The sequence below is a fragment of the Hyla sarda genome, chromosome 4, assembly GCF_029499605.1.
Source record: "Hyla sarda isolate aHylSar1 chromosome 4, aHylSar1.hap1, whole genome shotgun sequence".
NCBI lineage: Eukaryota > Metazoa > Chordata > Amphibia > Anura > Hylidae > Hyla > Hyla sarda.
Genome location: NC_079192.1, coordinates 27,725,795 through 27,746,445, shown reverse-complemented (window position 1 = coordinate 27,746,445; position 20,651 = coordinate 27,725,795). Strand labels below are relative to the sequence as shown.

General features: G+C 45.2%; 1 protein-coding gene across 1 annotated transcript in view; it reads right to left on the bottom strand.

Moving 5' to 3' along the window:
- The window catches only part of LOC130367336 (complement C3-like), a 163,079-nt gene that overhangs the window by 62,058 nt on the left and 80,370 nt on the right, over window positions 1-20,651 (bottom strand). The window contains exons 21-23 of the mRNA XM_056569745.1: window positions 5,053-5,119; window positions 4,692-4,775; window positions 233-427 (exon numbers count right to left, since the gene is read on the bottom strand). Coding sequence (XP_056425720.1) covers window positions 233-427; window positions 4,692-4,775; window positions 5,053-5,119 — 346 coding nt within the window. The remainder of the gene's footprint in view (window positions 1-232; window positions 428-4,691; window positions 4,776-5,052; window positions 5,120-20,651) is intronic.

The following is a 20,651-nucleotide window of genomic DNA, read 5'->3' as shown; positions in this document are numbered from 1 at the left end:
CGCAGTACCTCCTATATTCCTTCTCGGTAACATTACCTTCTATGTTCTATCTTTGCTTCTACTTTTGCCCCATATATTTTTTGCAGGCCTTGGTCTGGTCTGGTTGTGATACAAGTTCCTGGTCGAGCCTTTAATATTTGGTTAGTGCTACCTTAGCTTGACTCGACATCGACAACTAGACGCCTGGCTGGTCTTGACGGATCCTAGCATCTTGATCATTTTCTTTGCTTACCATCAGTTAAATGTTTCAAGGCCTGAGCTCTGTAGTGGAATCCTATTTTTTCCCATTGGCTTGTGACATCTAGGTAGTGAAGAGCAGCCATATTCATACACAGCTCCTTGTTGAAGGTTTGTCCTATTGGTTTAATCAGATGCTTTAGATTAAGGCCATCGATTGGTTTTTCGGCAATATGGGAGGCGGGAAGTCCTATAAATGAGAAATGAGATTTTTGGTGGTTTTGACAACAACCAGATTATTATACAGAGACCCATTGTCGCTATTCGTTGTAATAAACGTTTTGTGATGTTTTAATATATCTTTGCACCTGCCGTCAGTTTTATTTTGTAAACACATCTTATTTGTGGAACATATGGGCATATGCATTAATGAGGTGGCTTTTTAACCCCTTAACGACCACGGACGTAAATGTATGTCCTGGTTTGGCGGGACTACGCACACCAGGACGTACATTTACGTCCTGTGTATGACCGCGAGCATCGGAACAGTGCTCGCGTCATACACGGCAGCCGGGGACGCGCCGGTAATGGCCGACATCCGCAATCGCGCGGATGTCCGCCATTAACCTCTCAGATGCCGTGATCAATACAGATCACGGCATCTGCGGCAGTGCGGTACTTTGAATGGATGATCGGATCGCCCGCAGCGTTGCCGCAGCGATCCGATCATCCAGCATGGCGGCCGGAGGTCCCCTCACCTGGCTCTGGCAATCTCCCGGGGTCTTCTTCTCTGATCTGAGATCGAGCAGGCCAGAGCAGAAGATCACAGATAATACTGATCATTCCTATGTCCTATACATAGCACTTGACAGTATTAGCAATCAATGGATTGCTATAGATAGTCCCCTATGGGGACATAAAAAGTGTAAAAAAAAAAAAAAAAAAAAAAAAAAAAAAAAAAAAGTTTAAAAATATTAAAATAAAAAGTAAAAATAAAGTGAAAAATCCCCTCCCCCCAATAAAAATTGTCAGTTTTTCCCATTTTACCCCCAAAAAGCGTAATTTTTTTTTCTATAAACATATTTGGTATAGCCGCGGGCGTAAATGTCCAAACTATCAAATATAATGTTAATTATCCCGTACGGTAAACGGCATTAACGTAAAAAATTTTTAAAAATTCCAAAAATACAGATTTTTTTGTCACATTGTATTAAAAAAATGTATAAAAAATTATCTAAAAGTTTTATATATAAATGTGTGGTATCAATAAAAAGTACAGATGACGGCGCAAAAAATGAGCGCTCATATCGCCCTATATATGGAAAAATGAAAAAGTTATAGGTAGTCAAAAAAGGGCGATTTTAGATTACTGATTTTGTACAAAAAGTTTTAGTTTTTTTTTAAGTGGTACAAAAATATAAAAGTATCTAGCCATGGGTATCATTTTAATCGTATTGACCCACAGAATAAAGAACACATGTCATTTTTACCATAAAGTGTATAGTGTGAAAACAAAACCCTCCAAAATGTGCAAAATTGTGGTTTAATTAAAATTACCTCCCTAAAATTGTTTTTGGGGGGTTCGCCGTACATTTCATGGTAAAATGAGAGGTTTCATTACAAAGTACATTTGGTAATGTAAAAAGCAAGCCCTTATATGGGTCTGTAGATGGAAATATAAAGGAGTTATGGATTTTAGAAGGCGAGGAGGAAAAAACGAAAACGCTAAAATAAAATTGGCCTGGTCCTTAAGGTGAAAAAGGTCTTGGTCCTTAACCCCTTAAGGACCAAGGGCGTACAGGTACGTCCTTGGTCCTGCTCTCCTGATATAACGCGGGGTTACACAGTAACCCCGCGTCATATCACGGCGGGCCCGGCGTCATAGTGAAGCCGGGACCTGCCTCTAATAGCGTGCAGCGCCGATCGCGGCGCCGCGTGCCATTAACCCTTTAGCTGCGCGCTCAGAGCTGAGCCGCACGGCTAAAAGCGAAACCGAAAGTGGCCGGCTAGCTCAGTCGGGCTGTTCGGGATAGCCGCGGCTAATCGCGGCATCCCGAACAGCTGACAGGACAGCGGGAGGGCCCCTACCTGCCTCCTCGCTGTCCGATCGCCGAATGACTGCTCAGTGCCTGAGATCCAGGCATGAGCAGTCATGCGGCAGAATCGTTGATCACTGGTTTCTTATGAGAAACCAGTGATCAATGATGATCAGTGTGTGCAGTGTTATAGGTCCCTATGGGACCTATAACACTGCAAAAAAAAAGTGAAAAAAAAAGTGAATAAAGATCATTTAACTCCTCCCCTATTAAAAGTTTGAATCACCCCCCTTTTCCAATAAAAAAGACAGTGTAAATAAAAATAAAAATAAACATATGTGGTATCACCGCGTGCGGAAATGTCCGAATTATAAAAATATATCATTAATTAAACCGCTCAGTCAATGGCGTGCGCGCAAAAAAAATGGTCACTTAAAAATGAATAAAAAGCGATCAATAAGTCCTATCAATGCAAAAATGGTACCGTTAAAAAATTCAGATCACGGCGCAAAAAATGAGCCCTCATACCGCCCCATACACGGAAACAAAAAAAAAGTTATAGGGGTCAGAAGATGACAATTTTAAACGTATTAATTTTCCTGCATGTAGTTATGATTTTTTTCCAGAAGTCCGACAAAATCAAACCTATATAAGTAGGGTATCATTTTAATCGTATGGACCTACAGAATAATGATAAGGTGTCATTTTTACCAAAAAATGTACTACGTAGAAACGGAAGACCCCAAAAGTTACAAAACAGTGTTTTTTTTTCAATTTTGTCGCACAATGATATTTTTTTTCCGTTTCACTGTAGATTTTTGGGCAAAATGACTGATGTCATTACAAAGTAGAATTGGTGGCGCAAAAAATAAGCCATCATATGGATTTTTAGGTGCAAAATTGAAAGAGTTATGATTTTTTAAAGGCAAGGAGCAAAAAACGAAAATGCAAAAACGGAAAAACCCCCGGTCCTTAAGGGGTTAAAGGGGTGTTCCATGAAAACTTTTTTTTTTTTTTTTCATATTAACTGGCTCCAGAAAGTTAAACAGGTTTGTAAATTACCTCCTATTAAAAACATCTTAATCCTAACAGTACTTATCAACTGCTGAAGTTAAGTTGTTATTTTCTGTCTGACAACAGTGCTCTCTGCTGACACCTCTGTCTGTCTCAGGAACTGTCCAGAGTAGGAGTAAATCCCCACAGCAAACCTTTCCTGCTCTGGACAGTTCCTGAGAAAGACAGAGGTGTCAGCAGAAAGCACTGTGGTCAGACAGAAAAGAACAACTCAACTTAAACAGAGTTGTAAATGACTTCTATTAAAAAACCTTAATCCTTCCAGTACTTATCAGCTGCTGAAGTTGAGTTGTTCTTTTCTGTCTGACAACAGTTCTCTCTGCTGACACCTCTGTGTGTGTCCAGAGCAGGATTGGTTTGCTATGGGGATTTTCTGCTACTCTGGACAGTTCCTGTGACAGACAGAGGTGTCAGCAGAGGGCACTGTTGTCAGACAGAAAAGAAAACTCGACTTCGGCAGCTAAGTACTGGTAGGATTAAGATTTATTTTACAGAAGTAATTTACAATTTTTTTAACTTTCTGGAGCCCGTTGATATAAAAAAAAAAGTTTTTTCATGGAACACCCATTTAAGTCTATTGGCTGCAGTCCAGAATACAACTAGGTAGGGCATAAATATGAAGAAGCAATGTAGAGTTCAAGTATTTCAATTATTGACCATTTCCACAATATCTGTAATGTGGCAAAGATCAATGTCCACCACTACACCAGTCATTTGACATTTCAAAAAGCAGAAATGTCAAAAGTTGGGATTGGGCAAGGTGTCCCTTTAAAACCTGCTGTGATCGTGAGTTACAAGCCGGTGAAGGGCACGGCAAATCCAAATGTTTTACCCTGCTACAGGGACCGCGAGGGGGACTCCTGACCATATATCCTTTATCTCCCCGAGGGATACCAATCCACATGATCCCATAGGACCTGGGTTAGTGGTCCAATTTCGGTCCTTTGTAATGTTTTGCTTATGCATGATGATTTAACTTTCATATTCCATTCCATGTTATCATTGAATGTACTGCCTTTTGATTGTCCAGATCCCCTGAAGAACCCCAAATTTAAAGGTGGAAACATGTCAGGATTGTGTGGTTGGTTGTTTCACAGGAATTGTGTATTTGGGGTTAACAACGCGATACTAGCATGCCCGTTGGCTGTCCAGGCATGTTAGGGATTGTAGATTTGCAACATCTAGAGGTCCACAGCTTGGAGACCACTGGCCTAAACCCATATATTATAACAAGCTGTGAGAAGGACTAGATCACGGTACATTTTAAAACCTATGAAAGTAAACAAGGAATGGTCTATTCACTGAAAGCAAGCAGAGATCTTGAAATCGGTAAGCAACTGAGACAGAAAGTGTATTATAAAATTGGAGAATTTATATTACATATCACAAGAGGACATTTTATACCTCGAATGGTGACCATGGTCCTGATATTCGTTCGGAGATAAGTGGAACTTTGAACCATTGGAATTTTCACTTCTTGAATGCCTTCTATTAAAAGCAGAAAAAAATATTTTAAAAAGTTACCCTATAAAACACCGGCAAAATTGTATCTCTGGACAAAGAAGTTGTAGCACCAGTGCAGACCCAAGAAGAACCTTGTTTTGACATGGGCATTTGTATTTTTGCCGAAGCACTGTGCCGCTAGGCTACATGGATTGGCATTGAGGAGCAGATTAAGGAAGTGTTTTTGGGCCCAAGGGGCTGAGTGCATGAATTGCCCTTATGGTGCCCAGGAATATAATATTCTTAGGATGTAACACGTCACCTTTTCCATTTACTGCTGGGTCCAAAACTATTGGTATCAGCGGTCTGATCACCTGAACACCTTCTGGCTGAAAGAGAGATACAAAAAATTATGTAAGAAAAAATACAATATAAATACAGTATAGACTGGTTTACAGGGAACCTGAACTATCACAGAAAATCAAGATACAATAGTTCCCTATAAATCTATGTTAGACAGAAATCACAGAAAATTGAAGTGTTAGCTCACATAAAACTTAGCATTTAATAAATTTTGTATAAAATAAGTGTCCTTACAAAAGATACAAAATAATACTAAAGTCACAGTACATAATGAAGGTGGGGTAAAGAGGCTGAGCACATAAAGCCCAAATATTAAACCCTCACAGCCTACCAGATAAATATATCAATTCATACAACATGAAACATAATCCTAATGGATTAACACACAAATCCCGACGCGTTTCCCCCCCTTTCATAGATACACACAAAATAATGTGGGATTCATCAGAGGATCATGTAGGAAATACAAAATGAAAAATGATGTGGCTGAAAAATAATATCAAGTGCCAATTAAATGGATTGGTTAGTCCAATAAGGACCACCCATGCGGACCCAATGATCAAGACATGATACAGAGAGAGGGGGGCAGGAGAAAGGCTTCTCCTCCACTGAGCGGCTGCAATTTTCTGTGATTTCTGTATAGGGAACCTGTCCTTACTTTTATGCCGCCCAAACCACTGGTCACCAAAACAATTCCCATTGATAACGAGTCACCAAAACAGTTCCCAATGATTACGAGTGACTAAAACAGTTCCCAATGATTACGAGTCACCAAAACAGTTCCCAATGATAACGAGTCACTAAAACAGTTCCCAATGATAACGAGGCACCAAAACAGTTCCCAATGATAACGAGTCACCAAAACAGTTCCCAATGATAACGAGTCACCAAAACAGACTGTTTCACGCCTTGAAGAAGCGATGTGAAGGTATGTCTGTCACGGTCTTGCCCCCCCCCCCCCCGCCTCCACTGCCGTATCCGCTTATCACCACCGGAATGCTTCAATAAAGCCTCATTGTATGGTGAGTGTTGTCCTGTCATCTTTATTCGTTACGTATATTGAACTGTATTGGGCATTGCGCCACCGATTTCAACTCTAGTCTTGGTGTTACTGTCGCACCACTCGGCTATTATATCCACACTGCCTTAGTTCTGCATGTGCCGGACCATTCCACTCTCCTTCAGTTTTTGCCACTGTGACTTGTGGTTTAGTGATGACAGGTGTCCTGTAAACCTGTCTATACAGTATGGGTAAATTTACCTCAAAAGTCTGCTGAGATTATCCTGTTGGATTTGGAGCATGAGATTGTTGCTACTAAATATGAGTGGCAGCTCCTGTGTCTCTAGTTGCCTCATGGGAATCCATCTGACTCCAGTATAAGGCACCCTGTACAAGCAAACCTCCCTAAACGATGTGTTCGCTTGGCAGAGTTGATGCTGTCAAGATAACCATTTTACCTATGTTGCTATACCCAGTTTAGGTCATTTGAGCTAATACACACTGGTCAATATTTATTATTGTCTTTAGACAGTTTTTTGTGTCTAAAAAAAGGTGCAAAAAAGGCGCAAGCAGGATTTATTTGCGCCTTTTTTGTGCCTTTTGGTTTACACATTTCTGCTGATTTTGAGTTGCAATCCATTGATTTTGGCAATACACATGATATGGAAGACTTTTATGAACTGCGCCTTTTTGTAAAAAGGCGCAAAAAAGGTGCAAAGCCACAGAAAATTCTCTAAAACTACACCCGCCCAGACTTAGCTTAGCTTTTTGGTGTATGTGAAGAGAGAAATTTCAGAAAATGTGACCTGCACAAAATTTATGAAATGCTCTGCGACCATATAATACATTTGGCGCTCCTACACATTACCAGTGCACAAAAAAAAGTGTGGAAAAATACTTCACTTACACCTACAATGATAAATGCCGGCTTATATGCAGGGCCGGATTAACGTAGGGGCGGATGGAGCGGCAGCTCCAGGCCCCTGCGTTAAAATAGGCTCGGCGACCCGCTCAGACAGACCGGCGCCCGTGACAATCAAGCCTCAAACTCCCGGCCTGCGGACCATTTGCAATTTGTATTGCCCGACACCCGAGACAGGCAGTTCTGGGCGCTGGGCAGGTAACTTCTTCAGGCATTTAACCCTGCTTCAGGCGAGCAACGCAAAATGCCAGAAGACTTCACTTACCCCACCCTCCTTCCCCAGTCTCCGGTTGGCCGGCCCGAGTCTAATGAGGGATGTCGCACATGTGACGTCCCTCCGCAGACCCGCACAGTGACGTCACTCGTCAGGCCGGCGGCGGAGAGGAGAAGCGCAGCGCAGGACAGGTAAGTGTGTCTATATGTGTGTGTGTCTTTGTGTGTACGTTTGTGTGTCTGTGTGTGTGTATATATGTGGGGGGGGGATGATAATGCTACCTAGTGTGGGGAACCTGCTACTACCTAATGTGGGGATCCTACTACTACCTAATGTGGGGAGCCTGCTACTATCTAATGTGGGGAGTCTGCTATTATCTAATGTGGGGAGCCTGCTACTACCTAATGTGGGGAGCCTACTACCACCTAATGTGGGGAGCCTGCTACTATCTAATGTGGGGAGCCTACTACTACCTAATGTGGGGAGCCTACTACTACCTAATGTGGGGAGCCTGCTACTACCTAATGTGGGCAACCTGCTACTACCTAATGTGGGGAGTCTACTACTACCTCATGTGGGGAGCCTGCTACTATCTAATGTGGGGAGCCTACTACTACCTAATGTGGGGAGCCTACTACTACCTAATGTGGGGAACCTGCTACTATCTGATGTGGGGAACCTACTACTACCTAATGTGGGGAGCCTGCTACTACCTAATGTGGGGAGCCTGCTACTACCTAATGTGGGGAAACTGCTACTACCTAATGTGGGGAGCCTACTACTATCTAATGGTGGGAACCTGCTACTACCAAATGTGGGGAACCTGCTACTACCTAATGTGAGGAACCTGCTACTACCTAATGTGGGGAGCCTACTACTGCCTAATGTGGGGAGCCTGCTACTACCTAATGTGGGGAACCTGCTACTACCTAATGTGGGGAAACTGCTACCTACCTAATGTGGGGAACATGCTACCTACCTAATGTGGGGAAACTGTTGCCTGCCTAATGCTCTCCCCCAGAAGTAGCACCCCATCATCCATAAGCTCATGATATTACCACACAGTGGTAGGGGGAATGGGGGGGGGGTTGCTGGTAGATGATGGTGATGCTACTTCTGGTGGGGGATGTTGCTGGTGGATGATGAGGGGCACATGATGGGGGCATTATATGTAAGGGGCGCATGCGACCCAACCTCACCCAGCTGCAACCTCCAGTTGCCCCCATATAATTTGAGTTTGAGACCCCTGCTCTATCACCTCTGTGCTGCCAGTGGCCCCCTGAGATTGATGCCCCTCCTGTACTATAGCATGGTGGAGCGGGAGCTGGCAGTTGTCCCGCTCCACCATTCCCTCACATTTCTCACACGCTGCTGCATTCTTGCAGTGTAGGCCACGGGGACGCCATCCACGGCAGGCCGGCGCGATGATGTCACATCATCGCGCTGGCGCCCGGAGATCACCTCCCCGCATCCCTCACACTGCAAGAACGGAGCAGCGTGTGAGAAATGTGACAGCTGGAGAGAGGTGCCCGGGGGCTGTATGGTACAGGGGAATTATTAAAACTTGGGGGAGGTGTGCATGCACAAAAAAGGGCAAATTATAATGGTGAAGTTGGGGTCTACACCAGCATGTTAGTGTAAAAAAATAAACAAACATGCTGGTGTTGCCCTATACTTTTCATTTTGACAAGAGGTAAAAGGGAAAAAAGCCCCCCAAAATTTGTAATGCAATTTCTCCCGACTACGGAGATACCCGGGCGCAAAGTGCTCTGGGAGCGCACAACAAGGCCCAGAAGGGAGAGTGCACCATGTACATTTGAGGTGATTTGCACAGGGGTGGCTGATTGTTACAGCAGTTTTGACAAACACACAAAAAAAAAAAAACAACACATGTGACCCCATTTCGGAAACTGCACCCCTCACGGAATGTAATGAGGGGTTCAGTAAGAATTTACCCCCCACTAGTGTCTGACAGATCTTTGGAACAGTGGGCTGTGCAAATTAAAAATTCCGTACAGCCCACTGTTCCAAAGATCTGACAGACACCAGTGGGGGGGTAAATGCTCACTGTACCCCTTGTTCCGTTCCTCAAGGGGTCTAGTTTCCAAAATGGTATGCCATGTTGGGGTTATTTTGCTGTCCTGGCACCATAGGGGCTTTCTAAATGCGACATGCTCCCCAAAATTTGCTCTCAAAAAGCCAAATATGACTCCTTTTCTGAGCATTGTAGTTCGCCCGTAGTGCGCTTCAGGTCAACTTATGGGGTACCTTCATACTCAGAAGCGATGGGGTTACAAATTTTGGGTGGTATTTTCTGCTATTAACCCTTGCAAAAATGTGAAATTTAGGGGGGAAAACACACATTTTAGTGAATTTTTTTTTTTTTTACGTATGCAAAAGTTGTGAGACCCCTGTGGGGTATTAAGGCTCACTTTATTCCTTGTTATGTTCCTCACGGGGTCTAGTTTCCAAAATGGTATGCCATGTGTGTATTTTTTGCTGTCCTGGCACCATAGGGTCTTCCTAAATGCGACATGCCTCCGAGCAAAATTTGCTCTCAAAAAGCCAAATATGACTCCTTCTCTTCTGAACATTGTAGTTCGCCCGTAGTGCTCTTCAGGTCATCTTATGGGGTACCTCCATACTCAGAAGAGATGGGGTTCAAATTTTGGGGGGTAATTTCTGCTATTAACCCTTGCAAAAATTAGAAATTTGGGGGAAAACACACATTTTAGTGACATTTTTTTTTTTTTTTTTACATATGCAAAAGTCGTGAAACACCTGTGGGGTATTAAAGCTCACTTTATTCCTTGTTACGTTCCTCAAGGGGTCTAGTTCCCAAAATGGTATGCCATGTGTTTTTTTTTTTGCTGTTCTGGCACCATAGGGGCTTCCTAAATGCAACATGCCCCCCAAAAACCATTTCAGAAAAACGTACTCTCCAAAATCCCCTTGTCGCTCCTTCGCTACTGCGCCCGCCGAACAATTTACATAGACATATGAGGTATTTGCTTACTCGAGAGAAATTGGGCTACAAATATAAGTATACATTTTCTCCTTTTACCCCTTGTAAAAATTAAAAAATTGGGTCTACAAGAACATGCGAGTGTATAAAATGAAGATTGTGAATTTTCTCCTTCACTTTGCTGCTATTCCTGTGAAACACCTAAAGGGTTAAAACGCTTACTGAATGTCATTTTGAATACTTTTGGGGGTGCAGTTTTTATAATGGGGTCATTTGTGGGGTATTTCTAAGATGAAGACCCTTCAAATCCACTTCAAACCTGAACTCGTCTTTGAGTTTGGAATTTTTGTGAAAAATTTGAAAATTGCTGCTGAACTTTGAAGCCCTCTGGTGTCTTCCAAAAGTAAAAACACGTCAATTTTATGATGCAAACATAAAGTGGACATATTGTATATGTGAATAAAAAACTAAATTATTTGGAATATCCATTTTCCTTACAAGCAGAGCTTCAAACTTAGAAAAATGCAAATTTTTCTAATTTTTCATCAAATTTTGGGATTTTTCACCAAGAAAGGATGCAAGTATCGACAAAATTTTACCACTATGTTAAAGTAGAATATGTTACGAAAAAAACTATCTCGGAATCAGAATGATAAGTAAAAGCATTCCGAAGTTATTAATGTTTAAAGTGACGGTGGTCAGATGTGCAAAAAATGGCTGTGTCCTAAGGTGTAAAATGGCTGGGTCCTTAAGGGGTTAAATATCGAAGTGTCAAATCCAATGTCAAAGCAGATGTGCTATCTCGAAGATCCCCTGGTGGAGGATAGGTGGGAAGATGTGGAGATGCCCCCATTCTATCAGAGGTTCGTGAACCAAGATGTTACAACTAGTGTTGCTCGCGAATATTCGCAATTCGAATATTATTCGCGAATATCGCATATTCTCGAATTCGCGAATTTCGCGAATATAGCGCTATATATTCGTAATTACGAATATTCGTTTTTTTTTTTTTTTTTTTTTTTTTTTTTCACAGTACACATCACAGTGATCATCCCTCTCTGCTTCCAGCTTGTGCGGTGTAAAGAAGGCTGTAATACTACTGTGTGAGACTGGCGTGCGAAAATTCGCATATGCGAAAATTAGCATATGCGAATATTCGCATATGCGAATATATGCATGTGCTAATTTTGCATATGTCAATATTCACATCTGTTAATTTTCGCATATGCGAATATTCGCATATGCGAAAATAAAACGAGACTATAACGAATATGCGAATATTCGCGAATATATGACGAATATTCGTCCATATATTCGCGAATATTCGCGAATTCGAATATGGCCTATGCCGCTCAACACTAGTTACAACCACCCTCGAGGGGAGGGAGTCTAGGTCTAAAACAGTCCAGGAGGACTTGTATACCTGGAGGACCTTACAAGAAGAAAGTCAGACCATGAGGGATCTGTTAGAGTACTTATTGACCAGAAGGGTACCTCCACATTTACGCCGGAGTCAGAGTAATTATGAATTGAAGCGTCTGTGGCGCCAGAGAAAGAGGCTGTTTGTACACAAGGGAATGGTGTACAGGAACTTCTTGGACCCAGTGTCTGGCGAAAGGCTACATCTGATCCTGATTCCTCGGAGAGATGCTGCAATGGTTCTGAATGCCTACCACAATCAGTGAGGACACTTTGGGGTTCACAAGACAGAAGCCACCGTCCGACGCCGGTTCTACTGGATTGGGATGAGAAGTGATGTTGAAAAATGGTGCAGAGAGTGCGCAGTTTGCAGTATCACCAAGAATGGCCGCAAGGATGCCCGAGCACCCCTCCATTCCATCCAGAGTGAGAGGCCCAACCAATTGGTCGCATTGGATCATGTCAAGCTATCGCCTACCCGGTCCGGGTATTCGTATGCCCTCACCATGGTAGATCACTACTCCAAGTGGGTAGTGGTTGTGCCAGTCAAAGATCTAACGGCCAAGACCACAGCCCAGATGTTCTACACCCATTGGGTACAGATACTCGAATGTCCTGAGACTGTCTTGTCCGACCGAGGACCGGCCTTTGAGGCCCAACTATTCCAGGAATTGTGCCAGTTCCATGTGTGTAAGAAACTCAGAACCACTGCTTATCACCTGCAAGGGATTAGACTTTGTGAAAGAATCAACCAGGTGTTCATCCACATGCTGAGAGCTGCATCTGTATCTCGACCTGAAGAGTGGCCTCGATTGATGCCCAAATTGTTGGAAATTTATAACAATACCACTCACTGCTCCACGGGATACACTCCATTTTATCTAATGATGGGCCGACATGGCCAACTGCCCAAGGACAGGATCTTTGGCCTTCAAGCACCTTTCAACAACTCGCCACAAGCCTCTATGGAATGGGTTTCTGAACACCAGAAAGGGATTCAAGAAGCCAAGGAGATTGTCAACAAAAAAATGGGTGAGGCACACTGTAGACAGCAACAGGACTATAACCGCCATGCCTCTGCCCAGCCATTGCAGATTGGTGACAAAGTTTGGTTGAAGAATTTCCCCAGGACACATAAATTGGACTCCATTTGGGAAACGGAACCTTATATGGTGATTGCCATACCCTACCCAGACACCGATGTCTACACAGTCCAAAAGTAGGGTATGAGCCGCAAGTTGTTCACCGGAACCGGATCAAGATGTGTCATAAAGGGGATTTGCCTTTATTGCCGCCTTCTTCTGCACCCCCAAATCTTCCACCTCCAGTTCAGCCAGCACAAGTCCAGCCAGCAAGAACGGTTGAGCCGGAGAGACCGCTCTTAATGTTTGAAGATGATCCTCTATTCCCTCCAGATCAGACTGTCTTCTTCGGCTAAGTGCCAGCCAAGGCTACCCCATCAACCCCAGTCTTAGCGCCAGAAGCCTCAGAGTTTACTCCAGTCATCCATCCACCTGCCTCAATTTCATCTGAACCTTCCAATGTGGGAGAATGCTCTGTGAATCAGGAATCATCACCTTTCCCAGTTGCCGAGAACGAAAGTGCTGTTGCCAGTCCAGCAGAATCAAATCCTCAAGAAGAAATTGTTGCTCCAGAAAATTCAGAGATGGTGTTGCGTAGATCCACACGTTCTAATTTTGGACAACCCCCAGCAAGATATAGGGATTAGTCTAAAAACATGTACATAAACATATGTAGATAAACTACATACACATAAGTCAGTATACACCTCAAGTATACTTCATTGATAATTCACTACAAGTGTATCTAATGGGTAAACCATTATCAGCTCAAAGCCTCTTAACCCTGTTTGTGCACAGGAACCTACCTGGCCAGTAAGTATCCTGTCCCGAACACAAGCACTACAGTAAAGAAAAAGGGTTATATAAAAATGTCTAGCTTTGTATTACATGTATAAATAAAAATGTCTAATAAAATGTGTTCTGGGGAGAAGTGCTTGATCACCCAAGGGCCCCAGTAGCCAAGGCATTGAGTAGAGAGCCTCCGGCAGCCCAATCCGCACCTATGAGTATAAGAAATGTATCTAATGTTACATAATATAAGGTGATATAATGTACAGTAAAGTTATATAAGTCTGTATATTCAGATACCAAATTGTCTAGTTAGACATGTCAATTGTGTATAGTGTATCATATGCATAGTCCACTTATAGAAAGTACATAGAAAGGTCTTTACAAATGTATATACATGTGTACAGGTTATAAATAGTAAAATAGCTAAATCGTATTAATAAGAAACCTTCAATACTCTGGATAATCAGTCTACTAAACCAGTCTGTTAGTATACTTAGATAAATGCTATCCCATTTACACCTACTGATTATACAGGTGATATAGCAAAGCATATAATGACAATAAATGCTTCTAGTTATAACTATAAATATAAATAGTTTATACACATAGGTATAGGCTGAAGGTTATGTTAGAGGTCCAACTGGAAAAAAAAATCCTGTTCAAAACACTTTGATCAGATATAATAGGTATATATTCTGTCTGGGACCCAAATAACCACGTATCCTACACCAATAATGTTTCGTATCCTACCTCTAAAAGCCTGAAATGGACGTTTGTGTGAAAAATGCCTCAGGACTTATTATGTGTTTATTTCTCCAAAGCCTGAAATGGACGTTTGTGCATAAAATGCCTCAGGACTTCTTATGGCCCCAAGGCCACTTCGCTCTTCAATCCGACAGTACCTTTATCGTCGAGGACGACTTCTGTTTAGTGGTGGGGTTTGTGGTATCCCAGTACAGGTACATTGTGTCAAGATATTTTAGGCCCTGTCAGATTGAGACCTCCAGTGTCCTGGGGGCTCCCCTGCAGGGACTCAACCATTTCTAATGTGTATTTGCACTGTTATAACTTAGCAATCCGTTATTAGGTGTCTGTAGCTTTAAGTATGTTACCTAGCAACCTCATGCTTAGTCAGGGTATGTGAGAGTGGAGGACTGAGGGCTAGACTAAACTTTTGTGTAAGGTGTTATATTATGTTATTACTTGTATGTAACTTTATTGTAAATCCTAAAGGGGATACAGACAACTCTATGATCCACAGCTGCCTGGCCAATGGGCTTTAGTTTAGCCTGCCCTTATAAGGGATGGCATTTCCTGAGAGTAGGAGAGTAGGGGAGTAGAGGTGTGGAGGAGTACAGAGTGGAGTTCAGAGTGCAGAGTGAAGAATCTACAGAGGAGTGAGAGCAAAGATGAGAGAGAGATAAGAAAAGCATGAAGTAACCCCAACTAATAACAAGCCTTTACTTCAGCCTTGATCAGAGAATTCCTAAAGGACAATTCATTATCTTCTGGCGAAAAGCCACAAATCTACCGCCACTTCAGTAAGGGACTTTAATCTCAAGCCTAATATAGCGCAGACCTAAAACTCCTAGTCCGGCCGTAAGAGCCAAGCATATATGCAATATCAAGTCCAGGCACTGCAAGCTGTGTGGTCCTCTAGAGACTGTCTGTTAACCCTTTGGGAGACTTTGGTGGAGCGCTGTGGAGCTTGTACCACCTATCTTCAAGTTAGTAAAGCCTCCGTTAAACTGCAACCTAGTGTGGAGTCAATTCTTTCCTTGCTAGCCTGTGGGGAGACGGAGTTCCCCGGACCTGTAGTACCCCGGGAAATACCAAGACTACAGTGGCGTCACGTGACATTAAGGGTTAATACCTTCCGACCCTGGGTTCATAACCCCCGCCCAAGAACCAAGTAGCTAACCCCAGCGCAGCGGTGGCTGCGGACCTCACCCGTGGCCAACACAATAAGTGAGGGGAACATAACAGGGGGACATTATATGTGAGTGGCACAGGACATGGGGCATTATATGTGTGGGGCACAGGGCAGGGGGGCATTATATGTGAGGGGCACCGGACAGGGGGTATTATGTATGAGGGGCACAGGACATGGTGCATTAAATGTGAGTGGCACAGAACAGGGGGTATTATAGGGGCACAGGACAGGGGGCATTATATGTGATGGACACAGGACAGGGGGGCATTATTTATGAGGGGCACATGTCAGGGCGCATTATATGTGAGGGGCACATGACAGGGGCCTCCCCTGTCATGTGCCCATATAATGCACCTATAATGCCCCCCTGACATTTGCCCCTTACTTATAATGCCCCCCTGTCCTGTGCCCCTCACATATAATACCCCCTGTCCTGTGCCCCTCACATATAATGCTCCATGTCCTGTGCCCCTCACATATAATGCCCCCTGAGGGGGCAGGACATGGGGCATTATATGTGAGGAGAACATATATATATATATATATACTTTGATTAAAAAAAAGGCCCATCGCAATCTTCAGCCCCAGGCCCATGATGCTCTTAATCTGGCCCTGCTTATATGTTCATGTTAGAGAGTCTTTCTCTTACAGCTCCGTGAAGTCATGCACGTATTATATCATTGTGTGGATGCACCCTAGAGGATATTATTGCTGCATTGTATCAAATTATTCCACCAGATCATAATTTTCCCACCATAGATATCTCACATTCCAATTGCAGATCAGTAGCTCGTAGTCCACCATTCACATTAGCAAGTGCTATTACTGCGTCTTGATCACACGTGCTAGCTAGTTGTAAAGTTCACACTTCAGTACTGCATTGCTCCAGTGTGAATAAAATACACGCTGTTTTTCAGGTGACTTGAAAACAGTTCACATTATAAATGCGTTAATACTTCAGTGACCATGTCAGCATAGAGATACTTGCAGAATAGATAGTATCGGTACAGTAGTCAATTCAAAAATTCCACAATTAGTCACTCCTTCAAATTTCAAATAACTCAAGTACAGATCACTCTGGCAATGCGTTGTTACTTCTGTGACCGTATCAGCATACGGCAGCATGAGGACACCATATAGTGGCTGAATGACACAGTGTGGAGGTGTTGGCAGCATGGGGACACCATATAGTGGCTGAATAACACAGTGTGGAGGTGTTGGCAGCATGAGGAGACCATATAGTGGCAGAATGACACAGCTTGGATGAGGCTGAAGCATGAGGACACCATATAGTGGCTGAATGACACAGCGTGGAGGTGTTGGCAGCATGAGGACACCATATAGTGGCTGAATAACACAGCATGGAGGTGTTGGCAGCATGAGGAGACCATATAGTGGCTTAATGACACAGTGTGGAGGTGTTGGCAGCATGAGGACACCATATAGTGGCAGAATGACACAGCTTGGATGAGGCTGAAGCATGAGGACACCATATAGTGGCTGAATGACACAGCGTGGAGGTGTTGGCAGCATGAGGACACCATATAGTGGCTGAATGACACAGCATGGAGGTGTTGGCAGCATGAGGAGACCATATAGTGGCTTAATGACACAGTGTGGAGGTGTTGGCAGCATGAGGACACCATATAGTGGCAGAATGACACAGCTTGGATGAGGCTGAAGCATGAGGACACCATATAGTGGCTGAATGACACAGCGTGGAGGTGTTGGCAGCATGAGGACACCATATAGTGGCTGAATGACACAGCATGGAGGTGTTGGCAGCATGAGGAGACCATATAGTGGCTGAATGACACAGTGTGGAGGTGTTGGCAGCATGAGGACACCATATAGTGGCAGAATGACACAGCTTGGATGAGGCTGAAGCATGAGGACACCATATAGTGGCTGAATGACACAGCGTGGAGGTGTTGGCAGCATGAGGACACCATATAGTGGCTGAATGACACAGCATGGAGGTGTTGGCAGCATGAGGAGACCATATAGTGGCTTAATGACACAGTGTGGAGGTGTTGGCAGCATGAGGAGACCATATAGTGGCAGAATGACACAGCTTTGATGAGGCTGAAGCATGAGGACACCATATAGTGGCTGAATGACACAGCGTGGAGGTGTTGGCAGCATGAGGGCACCATATAGTGGCTGAATGACACAGCATGGAGGTGTTGGCAGCATGAGGAGACCATATAGTGGCTGAATGACACAGTGTGGAGGTGTTGGCAGCATGAGGAGACCATATAGTGGCTGAAAGGCACAGCCAGGAGTTGGCAGCAGCATGAGTAGACACTAGGCCTTCACAATCCCTACACAAGATTATAAGATTAATTCTGAAATTTAAACCGAATATTTTTGGTAGCTAGTGCTACCATAACTGTTACGCCGAGCGCTCCTGGTCCCTGCTCCTCCTCGGAGCGCTCACAGCGTTCCTCTCTCTGCAGCACCCCGGTCAGACCCGCTGACCGGGAGCGCTGCACTGACATTGCCGGCGGGGATGCGATTCGCATAGCGGGACGCGCCCGCTCGCGAATCGCATCCCAAGTCACTTACCTGTCCCGGCCCCCGGCTGTCATGTCCTGGCGCGCGCGGCTCCGCTCCTAGGGCGCGCGCGCCAGCTCTCTAAGATTTAAAGGGCCAGTGCACCAATGATTGGTGCCTGGCCCAATTAGCCTAATTAGCTTCCACCTGCTCCCTGGCTATAATACCTCACTTCCCCTGCACTCCGTTGCCGGATCTTGTTGCCTTGTGCCAGTGAAAGCGTTTAGTGTTGTCCAAAGCCTGTGTTTCCAGATCTCCTGCTATCCATATTGACTACGAACCTTGCCGCCTGCCCCGACCTTCTGCTATGTCTGACCTTGTCTCTGCCTAGTCCTTCTGTCCCACGCCTTCTCAGCAGTCAGCGAGGTTGAGCCGTTGCCAGTGGATACGACCTGGTTGCTACCGCCGGAGCAAGACCATCCCGCTTTGCGGCAGGCTCTGGTGAATACCAGTAGCATCTTAGAACCGGTCCACCAGCACGGTCCACGCCAATCCCTCGCTGACACAGAGGATCCACATCCAGCTAGCCGAATCGTGACAGTAGATCCGGCCATGGATCCCGCTGAGGTGCCGCTGCCAAGTCTCGCTGACCTACCCACGGTGGTCGCCCAGCAATCGCAGCAAATTGCCCAACAAGGACAGCAGCTGTCGCAGTTGACCGCCACGTTACAGCAACTTCTGCCACTGCTACAGCAGCAACCATCTCCTCCGCCAGCTCCTGCACCTCCTCCGCAGCGAGTGGCCGCGCCTAGCCTCCGCTTGTCCCTGCCGGACAAATTTGATGGGGACTCTAGACTCTGCCGTGGCTTCTTGTCTCAATGTTCCCTGCATATGGAGATGTTGTCAGACCAATTTCCTTCAGAACGGTCTAAGGTGGCGTTCGTAGTGAGTCTTCTATCTGGAAAGGCCTTGTCTTGGGCCACACCGCTCTGGGACTGCAATGATCCTGCCACAGCCACAGTCCAGTCCTTCTTCGCTGAAGTTCGTAGTGTCTTCGAGGAACCAGCCCGAGCTTCTTCTGCCGAGACTGCCTTGCTGAACCTGGTCCAGGGTAATTCTTCAGTAGGCGAGTACGCCATCCAATTTCGTACTCTCGCTTCCGAATTATCTTGGAATAACGAGGCTCTCTGCGCGACCTTTAAAAAAGGCCTATCCAGTAACATCAAGGATGTGCTGGCCGCACGAGAGATTCCTGCCAACCTGCAAGAACTTATCCATTTGGCCACCCGCATTGACATGCGTTTTTCTGAGAGACACCAGGAGCTCCGCCAGGAAAAAGACCTAGATCTCTGGGCACCTCTCCCACAGTATCCTTTGCAATCTCAATGTTCCCTGCATATGGAGATGTTGTCAGACCAATTTCCTTCAGAACGGTCTAAGGTGGCGTTCGTAGTGAGTCTTCTATCTGGAAAGGCCTTGTCTTGGGCCACACCGCTCTGGGACTGCAATGATCCTGCCACAGCCACAGTCCAGTCCTTCTTCGCTGAAGTTCGTAGTGTCTTCGAGGAACCAGCCCGAGCTTCTTCTGCCGAGACTGCCTTGCTGAACCTGGTCCAGGGTAATTCTTCAGTAGGCGAGTACGCCATCCAATTTCGTACTCTCGCTTCCGAATTATCTTGGAATAACGAGGCTCTCTGCGCGACCTTTAAAAAAGGCCTATCCAGTAACATCAAGGATGTGCTGGCCGCACGAGAGATTCCTGCCAACCTGCAAGAACTTATCCATTTGGCCACCAGCATTGACATGCGTTTTTCTGAGAGACACCAGGAGCTCCGCCAGGAAAAAGACCTAGATCTCTGGGCACCTCTCCCACAGTATCCTTTGCAATCTACGCCTGTGCCTCCCGCCGAGGAGGCCATGCAAGTGAATCGGTCTCGTCTGACCCAGGAAGAGAGGAATCGCCGTAGGGAAGAAAATCTTTGTCTGTACTGTGCCAGTACCGAACATTTCTTGGTGGATTGCCCTATTCGTCCCCCACGTCTAGGAAACGCACGCACCCAGCTCACGTGGGTGTGGCGTCTCTTGGTACGAAGTCTGCTTCTCCACGTCTCACGGTGCCCGTGCGCATTTCTTCTTCTGCCAACTCCTTCCTCTCAGCCGTGGCCTTCTTGGACTCTGGTGCCTCTGGAAATTTTATTCTGGACTCTTTGGTGAATAAGTTCTGCATCCCGGTGACCCGTCTCGTCAAGCCGCTCTACATTTCCTCGGTCAACGGAGTTAAATTGGATTGCACCGTGCGTTACCGCACTAAACCCCTCTTAATGTGCATTAGACCCCATCACGAAAAGATTGAATTGTTCGTCCTTCCCAATTGCACCTCTGAAGTCCTCCTTGGTCTTCCATGGCTCCAGCATCATTCTCCCACCCTTGACTGAACCACCGGGGAGATCAAGAATTGGGGTCCTGCTTGCCGCAAGAGATGCCTCACGTCTCCTCCCAGTCCCGTCAGGCAAGCCTCAGTGCCTCCTCCTACACCCTGTCTCCCCAAGGCCTATCAGGACTGTGCCGTGCCTCCTCATGGCCCCCGTCCTGGTGACACCCTGCCCCGTGCCAAGCTTCACCCTCTGCCCTCCCTCCCCATTCCCACTCCTGCTGTACTGCCTGCCTTTGAGGACACCCTACAATCACTCCCAGTGTCCTCGTCCCATGTGAAGCAGTTGCCGGACAAAAAAAGG